The 12,404-nt window shown below is 44.9% G+C and overlaps 1 protein-coding gene across 3 annotated transcripts in view; it reads left to right on the forward strand.

Annotated features, from left to right (window-relative positions):
• Positions 1-12,404, forward strand: part of LOC137601293 (nectin-2-like) — a 75,570-nt gene that overhangs the window by 36,790 nt on the left and 26,376 nt on the right. The window contains exon 7 of one of the 3 annotated variants that reach the window (XM_068323425.1): positions 5,653-12,227. The exons of the other annotated variants lie outside the window; for them this stretch is intronic. Coding sequence (XP_068179526.1) covers positions 5,653-6,239 — 587 coding nt within the window. The 3' untranslated portion in view covers positions 6,240-12,227. Of the gene's footprint in view, positions 1-5,652; positions 12,228-12,404 lie in introns of those variants that run through there. 3 annotated transcript variants of the gene reach the window in all.

The following is a 12,404-nucleotide window of genomic DNA, read 5'->3' on the forward strand; positions in this document are numbered from 1 at the left end:
ACTATGAGCGAGCAAGCGAGTAGATGCATAGATCCAGGCGGCGCAGGCACGAAGATGGAGCCTGCTGCTTTTAGACTAAAAAAGCCAGGGAACATGCACCAGATAAATCAGTGCCAGCATCCACGCTAAGAGAGGAGCAGAGCCGAGCCGTGAGGGATGGGGAGAGAGCAGATGCTGATGGCATTTAAAAGTCCCATAGGAATCTTGTGCCACCACATCCCATCTCCACTGCCATTGGTCTCCACTATCTCTCAGCAGAGCGTGTGTCTGTCTCCAAACCTCTCAGAGAGGATAAGTCAGCTTTTGCTGCCTCAGCTCCTGGATCTCCTCCTTCCACAATCCCTTCCTTTCTCACTCTTTCATCCTACACTTTCACTCCTGTTCTTCATCCCACTTCGTCTCTTCTCTTCTCTTTTTTTTTTTTCTTTCTGGTCTTTCTAGTCTCTGCTCGTGTTGAACTTCCCACAGTTTCTCTTACTCACTGGCAGGAGAAGAGGAGGAGGAGAATAAGATGTGAGCTAAATTCTCTGGCAGTTGAGGGGAGACTGAGGCAACCAGTAAGAGTCATGGTGAGGGAGGTTGGTGGAGGGAAGAAAGGAGGTGATACTGGTACTGTTTCCAATAAAATAGAGCTGTTGATGGTGGTTCAGATGGAGCAGAGAGACACATGGGATGAGTCCAGATGGGCATGTGATCCAGATCTGTGGAGACTAATACGAAGGCGTGTAGACAAACAGGACTAAAAGGTGCCGACAGGCGTGAAATGGCCAGCACCTGTTACATAGCAGGTCCCCCACCATTCTATCCAACAGCTGCACGACACACGAACACACACACACACATGCTGGAAACTACACACTCTTCCATGTCTGTGTGGGTGTTTGCATGTATTCTTTGCCCCTCAGTTTTGTCCTGCCCCCGGATGATGTGAGAGAGATGAATGTCCTCCCTTTCCTCTCGTCCTCTCATCCTGCTGCTCGGGCGCACACAAACTAGTCATAACCCTGCTGTCCAGTCTTTTCTTTCTTCATCTCTCCTTCGCTATCTCCCTGGCTTCAGTTTGCTCTTTTCACTGCATCTCTCCCTGTTAGCATATGCTCTCTCTCTTCATCCTCCTTATCTCTCAGGTTGTCTCTCAGCTTCTGCGAGTCTAGCGCTGATCTCCCTGCTCAAAGACATTCGTGCCCCCAGCATTCTGTCTCTCTCTCAAAAAGCTTAACACTTAAATACCAGTAGCTCTTCCTTAATCACAGCTTAGTGGTCTCTATCTCTCCATCCGTCCCTCAATTTCAGCTTCTTTTCTTAGGGGGGGTTTCTTGCATGGCTTATCCTCCATCTTCTGTCCTGTTTCTGGTTTGCCCCATCATTGCTTACAGCGGTGACGAGGCTCAGCATCCTACAATTAAATGTCCCTGACTGAATCCTCCCCACGTTGGCTGAGGGTATCTTCATTTCGATGGAAAAAACACGTCCATATTCAGACTCATCGAAGGAGAAAGTTCAAGGGCAAGGGGCCATCTTCATCCATTGTGTGTGTGTGTGTGTGTCTGGCCGGCCATGCACAACCAGCCAGAGAACAGGTCTGATGGAGCCAAATCTCCCTCCAGCCTGCAGCTGGCCCCTTGCCCATCTCTCATTAGCACACACCCACATTTGTGCACACAATCACACACTCGTGCTCACATGTAGCCACACTGCTGTGTTCAATAAGTTAATATGCTGTCAGAAACTACTCTTCAGCTATGCTCTAGGTCCAGCTCAGCCCCACATTGGACAACTGATGATCATAATAGTGTGTGTCTATGTGTGTGAGACCATGCATGTCTCTGTGGAGTCTGCAGTAGTTGTTACTTTTGCTCCATCTCCCTCATTACTTGCGGTCACTTGGAGCTTACGGTCATGCTGGACCTGACTTCATGAGAAGCATGCTGTTTTTTGGCATCCACAGTGTGCAGTGTTTGTGTGTGTGTGTGTGTGTGTGTGTGTGTGTCTGCTGTTACTGTATTAACTCACGTTTTTTTCCCTTCAACCTGTTATCCACACAACATTCATTTTGCAGTTTTCCTGCCGCCTCATCCAACAGCATGTGTTTATAAGATGTCCTCTCCTCACCCACTTAGATTCTGCCAGTTTTTTGTGAAGATGTGTCAGGGTCTGTAGTGGCCGGTACTGGCATTCTGGGATGGCTCTTTTGCATCCATCTCTTGAATATTTCAACTGTTGTTTCCAGAAGGTTGGAATAAAACATGAATTGTCATCCACCACAGGTTTTACCAGCATAAACCTGGTGCGCGGCAGTTGTGAACTCGCTCAATGTGTTCAAAATAATTGAATGAGTGGAATTTAAAGAGAATTTGCATTTAAATTTCGGTGGAGGCATCAGGTTCAGAACAGAAGCTGCTAGTGTTTGGTGCCATGTTTCATTCGATGGAACTCCATGGAGCCTGAGGTGATAATGCTTTTCTTGTGTTCCTGTTGCAAGTGGACATTTAGGGCTAGCTCTCACTCTCATGTGTGTGAATAGAAATGTTTAGCACTGCCTTGGGGTGGGGTAACAGAAGGGGAGCCAGAAAATGTATAAAGGGAGGCAGGTGAAATAAAAGAAGAGAAATATACTCGAAAGAATGTTTTTTAGTTTTATCCCCAGGCATGTATTTAAAGCAGTGGAGGCTGCTGGTCTTTCAAAGAGGGAAAGCTTATTGTCGGCCTGCATCATAAAATTTGACAGATCTCCAAAACCCAATTTTGACCAGACATCCCTGAGTGTTCCATTAAGAGGCATGGCCAACAGTACAATTTTTTCAGTCTAACGTTTTCATACCAGGAAAGCTGAAAAGACCCGTTACTTTTACACCAAATCGATCTAAGGTGTTGATCTGCCCTGGTTTATTCTAAGTTTTGCCTTGACTACACATTTGTAGTCACTAAAATGTTAACACAACAGTACATATTTGAGTGTTTTTGACATTTTAGGGGAAGCTGATCTTCCTTTGCAGTCTTGCCAGAAATCGCCTCCTATTTTACAGTGAAGCACAGAGGAGATGAAAAGAGAGAAAAGTAACAATGAATGAAATATGAATGGAAACGGCAAGGATGATATGGAGAAAATGGAAAGGAGTTCATGCAGGACACAATCGGTGAGGCGATAGCAGAGTTGGGGAAAAGGTTTGGAGAAGAGGGGAAGAAATTAAGAGCAGTACAGCAGAGCACAGGTGCAGACAGGAGTTAACCGCCATTCTCCAGACAAGAATCAGTGTTACAAGAGTAATTCTGTCTGCTCTCTTTTCACTTAACAAGAGAGAACGGCTCCTGTTGGATTTCAGAAAGGAGTGACAATAAGAATTGGGGTAATGTGCAACTTTCAACATTAGTCAGGGATTTTGACAGCGCTGGTTAATCCGCTGCTGCGGCTGGTGGAAGCGCAGGAAGTGGAAAAGAAAGCTACATCTGCGGAAAAGTGTATCGGCTTAGGTGAGAATACCTGATCAGTTTCAACAAGTGGTTAAAGCTAAGGATTAATTTAGCCTTATCATGGATCTTGTGCACTTAGATCCGAAGGAGAATTTTCTAATCACGGATGAAAACCAGATTAATGCATTGAGATTATTTTTCTGCCACAAACTTCCTTCCTTACCACAGAATGTCACGTATTTCTTATGGGGCGCCTGAATGAACAGAACTGTAGAAATAGCATTAAAATATATCTTAATTTTAAATATAAAACAAATCAAACTTCTAAACTTTAAGTGCCTTAAAGCATTTGAAAGTGGAAATATCTATATGCTACATCCATGCATCAGTTTTCCTTTCAATTAAGGCATATTGTCCAAAGTTCTGAAGAGGGTGTGTTCCTGTGAAGCAAGCATCGTGTATCCATCCCACCAAAGTGCTTCTCCTTCCTTCAGAGGTTTTTGTATATGTCATGCTTTAAAGATGTCCTTGTAAAGTCACCTTTGTCATTTTGAGGCTTTTAAGTCCATGAGCTACACAGTGAAGCGACTGCAAGCCATGTGGGTGGAGGTGACCCTCGTGTCACTGCCATACTCCATATCCACTGAGTTATAAATGATGACCACATGGGGAAAGTGGTCACAAGTACTGAAGGGAGTTGTCACACTCCCAGAAAGCATTTAGAGTCTTGATCCTTCTGCCCTGAAATGCATTTTCAGGCAGCAACAACCTCCTGGTTCACTCAGAAGACCTTAACTCACTCGTGCTGTCTTAACTAACCCTACCCCAATAATTTTGAGCTCCTCCTCAAATGTGTCCAAGACAATCAATGACTAGACAGGCTCACTGACAGGCTCACTGTGTAGTTTTTTTTGTTTTTTTTAAACCAGGTGTTTTGTTTTAAATCATAGTTCTTCTATTTAGTTGGCATTTTATTAAGGCAAAGTTTTGGATGACTGCAGGCACCACTTGCATTTTACTATTCTGATTTTACAAAATAGAAATAAAGGATTTTCCTTTTAAAACATGAATATATTATGAAAGTACTGTAGTTTTGGTATTGATGGCACGGAACCCAGATTTCTTATTAACACTGCAAATCGAAACATTTCAAACAGAAACCTAGCTTAATCTTGCGTTTCCTGCAAAAACAGTTGTCTGTTCAAGTGCCTGCTTTAATATATTGCATTAATATTGCTGCTGAGGGGGGTGACGAGAGAGTAGGGGAGTGTGAGTTCAGAGAACAAGCGCTTGAATGGCTGAGGAGTCATATGGGATGTCTTCACGACCCTGATTTACATCCCACTTCCTCTCTGGAGTTCGGATACACAAACAGACATACTGTGTACTTAATTGTGGAGCCCTAGTTTCACTCAGCCTACACAGCCTCCAAGAAACTCTTTGTTTAAAAGGGAGTTCTTGTCGTGTGTGTGTGTGTGTGTGTGTGTGCATGTGCGTGTGTGTGTGTTCTAGCCGTGAGAAAAACCAGTAGTGTTGGAGTAAAAATGGACACTCACGTAGGTCTGGCCAGACAGAACGGTGCCAACTCGTTCCCCCCGCTCTACATTCATGGTTTCCAGGAAGACTTGTCAGTTCGTCGTGTCACTTTGTCACTCACTCACTCTGCCACCAACCCCCCTCCTCTTCCTCCTCCTCCTCCTCCTCATCTTCTTCATTCCCACTCTCCTCCATCCATCCATCCATCACACCCCCTCTCCCCTCTGCATGGCCTCCACCTGTTCTGTCCTGTACATACCGTACCCTGCTTCTTCAAAGTGTGTGTTTGTGTGTGATTTGTGGCGGGCCTCGGATGGACCCTGACCACGGAAGGGCAACACGGGGAGGGGGGTTACGTGAGTGGTTGTGATGCTGCTTCTGACGTGACTGTGGGAATGGGGACAGAGGCAGCTTTGAGGAAGAGGAGAAAATGTCAGTGTTGAAAGAGCCTCAGTACACACACACACACACACACACACACACACACACACACACAGCAACACCTCAGCACTCGTACACACTTCAGTAAATACAGTTTAGACCAGCACCGCTGACATCAACTCCTGCCTTCTTTCTGTGATCCTGTCATCTGTTTTCTCCCCTTTCCTTCCCCTCTCTTCCCTTTCCTCTTCTGCTCTCCCTCCATGTTTCACACTCTTCTTTTTCCCCCTGCCCCACCCCCCCTGCCTCTCCTCCCTCCTACAGAGCCCTCAGTGAACTCATCCAATGCCGGTGTGGTGGCGGGAGCTGTGATTGGCTCCCTGCTGGCTCTCCTTTTGGTCGCCGCTCTCATCGGTGTGCTTGTCACCCGTAGCCGCAGGCAACAGCAGGGTTACCGTGCCAATGGAGGCAGCGACATGAAGACACGCATATTTGGTGGCGGCAAGAAGGCCAGTAAGAACGGCACAGGAGGAGGCGCGGGCGGCGGCGGCGGCGGCGTGGGGGGTAGCAACAACGGCCCTATTTACGTTTACGATAGCTCATCCCAACAGGGTCTGGGAGAGAAAAACAACCACCACCAGCCACTCACTATGGGGGGCCGGCCTGAAATCATTGCCACTACACCCACCGCCCAAGATATCCTGCTAAGCAATGAATTGGATGATGCGGAAAGGAGGAAGTTTGATGAGCTGGAGGAGGAGGAGAGGTACGACCACTTCAGCGGTGGAGCCCCCATCCTCCAGCTTCGCCCACCGCATGACCAGGGCGATATTATTGGTGATTACCTGGATGATGACATGGAGTCCCAGCGGGATGGTTCTGTCATCTCACGGACTGCTGTTTACGTATAGAGGAAGAGGAGGATGAAGAGCAGTGCGGGTGGAGGAGGGGATTCCTTCCCTTGGATTTTACGGCTCCAGGTTCCAGCCCCTCTCTGATATAGAGAAGAGAAAAATAATACCACTTTTATTTTTTGAAAATAAATTTTAAAGGCGACCTATTATTAATCACAGTGTAACCCCTCCCCTCCAAGAATGGATTGAATGAAGATGAGGGTGGTGGGATATTCCCAAAGGAGTATTGCAATCATCCCTAAGAACTGAGAATCAAATGGAGAGAAGAAACAACTCACCTCCTTCCACCTCTGATCATGAGATCTCTATCAACCGGGACCAGGACCAGGACTCTTGACACAAAGACTGAAAGAGAGAAACTATGTAGAGCGAAAGTAGATGAATGAAATCATGACAAGAGCTCTGGTATAGAGAAGACAACTCACTTGCATATCCACTTCTCTTTTCACCCAAACAGCGGTTATGTGTTGCCTGCCATTGTCAGTGCTCCTGTGGGAAAGCTTTTATTTTGGTAATGCGTTTGTGCGGTGACAGCCGGTGGGTAGTTTGTAGATTGCGTTGAAAACATTTTAAGGCTTTGACAGTCACCATCAGATGATTTGTAGAAGAGATCAATATATTTCCTCATGTTGACTAAGGGGGGGGGGGGGGGGTTTATTTCCACTCTGTGTTCCTCTCATTTTTACACAACCCTCCCACCCTCTCCCCCCCTCCTCGATTCTGCAAATGATTGACTATAAACACTCATGAATCATACAGAATTTAAAGAGAACATTAAGTCTTCATGCGCAGCACAAATACAATAACAGCTAAATATGACAAAGTAGGTTTGCAGAGAGAGATCAAGTTCCGCAGAAAGTACTCATGAAAACTTTTGCGCTTCGCCTGGAGGTAAGACACGGTAAACGGGAGACGAGAGAATGAGGTGTAGCCGATCTGACAAGGTCAAGGGATAGCGAGACGGATGTAGGATGACGAGAGGGGAGCACGTCTCTTCTTCTCTCCTCTACCTCATCCTCATCTCTTCAGAGCGCTCCTGACAGGAGGAGCTTGATTGGTAATGAGCCGTGAAGTCGCTCGCTTAGCCGGGACCAACAGATTGCCGCCACTTATCGCTTATGACGTAGCGTTACCCCAACCACCACCCACCTCTATCTCCCCATCACCCTTCCTTTTTCTCCATCTCCTTCTCTTCGGCACCTTGCTCCCAGTGTTGGTAGGGAGTTTATGATTTATCCAGGCCGTGGTTGAGGTCAGGGTCGCTGAGAGCGGGGGGAGTATTTTACTGCTCCTGATCTGTCAAACGCCCCACTTACTCTATTCCAGCCCAGCCTGCCCTGACACGCCAGGACTTCCTAATCCACCTGGAGTGGCCACCTTCACACCCCGCCCCCCTTCTCCCATACTTTATTAAACGGCTGGATGTCACAGCGGCCCCACCTCTTCCCTGGGTAAGGTTAGGTTGGATATATTTTCAATGAGATCTTCTAATTTGTCTTCCCATCGGCGGATTTTACGTTAAATGTGGCGCATTGATCGGCATAAAAGGTTGAATCCATGGCATAGTTGCGGAAGCAATATTGACTAACAAGATTCAGGCAATGAAGCAGCTCTTTGTGATGCAGCTTGATGGCTGATAGTCCCCTGACTGTTAATGGATCCTTCTAATGAGCCGCTGGAGGTTGATTCAGGCAAATATGACTTATAGATACCGTGCATTGCTGTCTTTACAATTCAGGAGGTGCGTGTTTTCATGCATCATTGTGCATTTCTAGTAACCGGATGACAGTGAGGCACAATCTTGGAGAGAAACTCCACTGCATCCCTTTTAATCGAGCGTTTTTTTGCTTTCTACCAAACTCCCCTTTGACCCGCTGAGAATGCAGTGAATGCGTCTTTGTATGTCTGCACTGACCTGTAAGGCCCAGCTCAGATCTATATGTAGTGCGCTGCAGGGCTTTCAGGTCAACTGCAAGGTGACCCATTGCTGAGGGCAAGAATGGCTGCACATACTTAGACGGCTGCTTTTTAAACTTGAACCACTGATGGAGAAACACAAACAGCACAAGTGTCGATAAGGGGCGAGTCAATCTTTCTCGACAATGACGAGTTTAAACCTTAAACAGGAGAGAGGCAGGGGAGGCAAATGGCAGAAAGACAGCTTTCAGAGAAAAAAAAACGTCTAGAGTTCAACAGGATTAACAGCGTTACCTTAAACATAAATGAAGCACCTGTTAACCTGAGCTAAAGTGCATTTACAACTTATTTTTCATGTCCACTCAAAATGAAAATATCACATATTTTTGCACTTCTGTCACCGCTACAAAGCAATGTGAGTGTGATACTTTCAGATAAGAATGGCGATAAGGGACAAAAACTGTTATATGTACATTTTGGTGTGAGGTATCTATGTAGTATATATGTAAGCATCTTTATTTTTCTTGTGAAAATGTGGATATTTATGAAAATGTAAATATCATATTGATGGAGCCAGTGCTTGAGGAGGTTAAGAGGAATGTGTTCCAGGCTCATTCTAAAGTTCAAACATCTCAGAGGGCATTAAGAATGTAATCAAATCTAATGAATACTTTAGTGGTTTGGGAGATTTAGCAAACTAAACCAAGTTTACCCGAAACCTGAGAGTAAATTTGCCTTTGGAAGAAAATTCTAAATGTTGTATAATTATTCTGTTGAAGTAAGCATTGCCTGCTATCCCATATAATAAGCACACATTTTTTTGCACTATTAGCTTCACCTTGACAGACACTTTGCACAAAGCAAAAATACCCACAGTATACAGAATTCATCATGTAGACTGTTACACCACAAGTGTGACTCAGCTTTGTGCGTGTGGTTGAGTGCCAGTGTGTGTCTTTTGGACATCTGAGGGACAGACATCCTCCTCTGCCATTAGTTCTTGTGTCCCAAAGAGACGCCCCTTTTTTCACCATGGAGAACTGGCAAACTGAAGATATTATTGTGTATTTCCAAGACACACACACACACACACACACACACACACACACACACACACACACACACACACACACACACATATGCATATGCAGAATGCAGAGAAACATTCTCCCACACACAAACACGCCTCAGTCACTCTCATTATGCTCCCTCCCACAGCCAAACTTTGCAGAAGACACCTCATACCTGACAAACTCTGCCATCTCTTGACATAAGCCCACACAGACACGCTCACATAGCTAGACACACACACACACACACACACACACACACACACACACACACACACACACACACACACACACACACACACAAAACACTTCTTTATCATCTCCTCGCTCAGTGGCTCTGTCAGGACATATACAGCTCCCTGCTACTGTAGAAAGAGCTGCGTCTATATACCCCACACTGTCCAGCCCATTCCTGGAACAATGACCATTTGGATCAGACACGGCTGTGCATTTCGGGGGGGGGCACAGCACACCTTTCACACAGTGTTAGAGAAATGGGCTTATTAGTAAACTGCTTTTCCATTCTGCTTTTATTCTATACGGGAAATATAGCTTTCATGAAAATGCCACCGCACTGACCTCCTCCCTCTCCCGGATCCCACAAAATGCTTTTAGAGAGTTGCAACTTCCTACTCATCTCATGTTTTTTTTTGTTTTTTTTCCTACTTCTCTCAACTTCGCCCACCTCCTCCGCCACTGCCTCCGCAGACACACCATTGCCACCCACCTTAGCACCCAAATAAGGCTTGTCAGACTAAGTGGTTTTAGAGAAGTCCATGATCCTGGCCGGGGTCTAGCGTGAGGTTAGGCCATCAAAATGCTCCACATTTTTCTCCCAGAAAGCTGCGTATTGTTGCTGTTTCTTTTGGCTTGGAACATCTGATGACTAATAAAAGCCTTAACATCTCCCATATCACTAGCATAGAAGAAGAAAAAAGCAAAACCCCTCCTGTGTGTATATAGTATAAATATATAAATATGTAGCAGAGAAAAGGAATTACTAATTTATGGTGTCACATTTGTGTATTGCTCAGTGACAGCAAGCATGAAGGATTTATTTTCTCCTATTACAGTTTCTGCTTTTTTCTGTTATTTTGCAGTGCTTTATAATTTATGTTTTCCGAGTGCTTTATTCTTGACTGCTGCGCTGTGATTGCTGCCAAAACTGGCAAATGTGCTTCTTCTATACAAATGAACTGTACGCACTACATGACAGTCTTACCCCAAAATGTGCTTTTTATTATTGAGTGGTCTTTGTAATCTTCTTGTATTTTTTTTTTTTTTTACTTTTGAATTAATTTTTGGTCTATGGAAAAAAAAATGAAATAGAATTGTCACAATTTTGTCTTGTCTTTTAAATTCTTTCGTATTTGGTTGCTATTAAAGATTCCTTGACTTTTATAATGTTCCAGTGCTGTCTCTTTCTCCTTTTACTCCACCTGTCTCTTTAACCGTTGAGGGTGGCTGGGATGACGGAGGAAACAGATTGAGTCTTGGTGCAAGTCATTGATCGTCGCTGATTAGATTTATAGATTAATTGATCAGGATATGAAGTGGTCTCTCTGTTCCTTGTCACCCATTTAGACACGCAGCCCTCATGTTGTCTTCCCCATTCTCATTTACTTTTGTGTGTGTGTGTGTGTGTGTGTGTGTGTCCAGAGGTGTGATAGCAATCTTATGGGAATTAGGAACTGCGCTAGCCATTTTGTCGATTTTCAACTGTGCTAGTGGTTATGTGTAGCTGTCCTGATTGGCTGCTGTAAACTTGCTGCCTTGGTAACTGATAGTAGTTTCAAGGACATGTTTTTTCTCTCCATAATGAAGCAGGATTATACTAAGTGCACAACATGCACACTTTTTTTTCTTTACATACAATATTCTGTATAATCACACCTTTCGGGCAAATGTTGTACACACACACACACACACACACACACACACATACACACACACACACACACACACACACACACACACACACACACACACAGAGCTGAGGATAGTGTGGAGGAATGTGGTCCTGTAGTTTCAGTGGTTGTCCTGGAGGGAGGCAGTTTGTGTTTTCAGGGGGGGAATGTGCCGGCCAAGCTGAAACTCGGTGAATGGAATGACTCTCAAAGGCCGCATTGTTTGAACTCTGACTCAACCAAACTGGTTTGGTCAAATTTTAACAGAAGGACATGTAGAGGTGTGTGTGTGTGTGTGTGTGTGTGTGTGTAGGTTCATGTATGTGAGTAAATTCATGTATACACCTGCCACATTTTCTTTGCACCCAAGTGCCGTCTTTGTGTCCTCACCAAATGATACAATCAAGTTCTGTCGCCAAGTTCCCCGTGACGATGACACTCGCTTTATGGCTGCTGTGGCAGCGTGTCCTCCATGTTTTCTTTGTGCTGTGATTGCGTCGTGTGGCTATGTGTCATCTTGGCTCCTTGTTGCAGTTCGGTTTTGTTGCACACTTCTTTCTGTCAATGCACAGCTATTTACTGCGAGTCCAATCCACCATCTGGCCTCTCTAATTGCTTTGGATTTGAGGCTTGAGATAGAGTGCTAGCATGTACACACACACACACACACACACACACACACACACACACACACACACACACACACACACACACACACACACACACACAGACATACAAAATCTTGCCTGGGTTTCTAGCTGAATGTAAGAAAGACTCAAACACAGCAGAAAGGCTTTTAAGCCCTCGCTAGAAATAACAGCTTGTGCAAAACTTGCATTTTTGTCTGCGTTTGTCACAGCAAAAGAAAAAAATTAATAAAATATCCACTTTGTGTGAACCTTCGGCTTTATGAGCTCTGAGCAAATAACCTGGATGTGGAGCCAAACCAGCACCAGCTACACCTGTGTTCCGTGTGTTTCGTTTACTAGACGTGATGTGACACAACCTGGACCGTCTGACTCTCATTGACTGCTAGTGGCCCTGTTTACAACAAGTGTGTTGTCTTTGTATGCATATATTAGACACAGATAAATGGATAAATAAATAAATTGATCATATTTTGATACAATATCTGTGTGTGAAAATGTTTTTTCAACCTGAAGTGTGTGTGTGTGTGTGTGTGTAACGTCCATCTCTGGCAGCTGCAGTGTTGATTAAGCATGTGTGTGTGTGTGTGCACATATACAGACCACTGTGGCATCTTTCTG

The sequence above is a fragment of the Antennarius striatus genome, chromosome 9, assembly GCF_040054535.1.
Source record: "Antennarius striatus isolate MH-2024 chromosome 9, ASM4005453v1, whole genome shotgun sequence".
NCBI classification, from domain to species: domain Eukaryota; kingdom Metazoa; phylum Chordata; class Actinopteri; order Lophiiformes; family Antennariidae; genus Antennarius; species Antennarius striatus.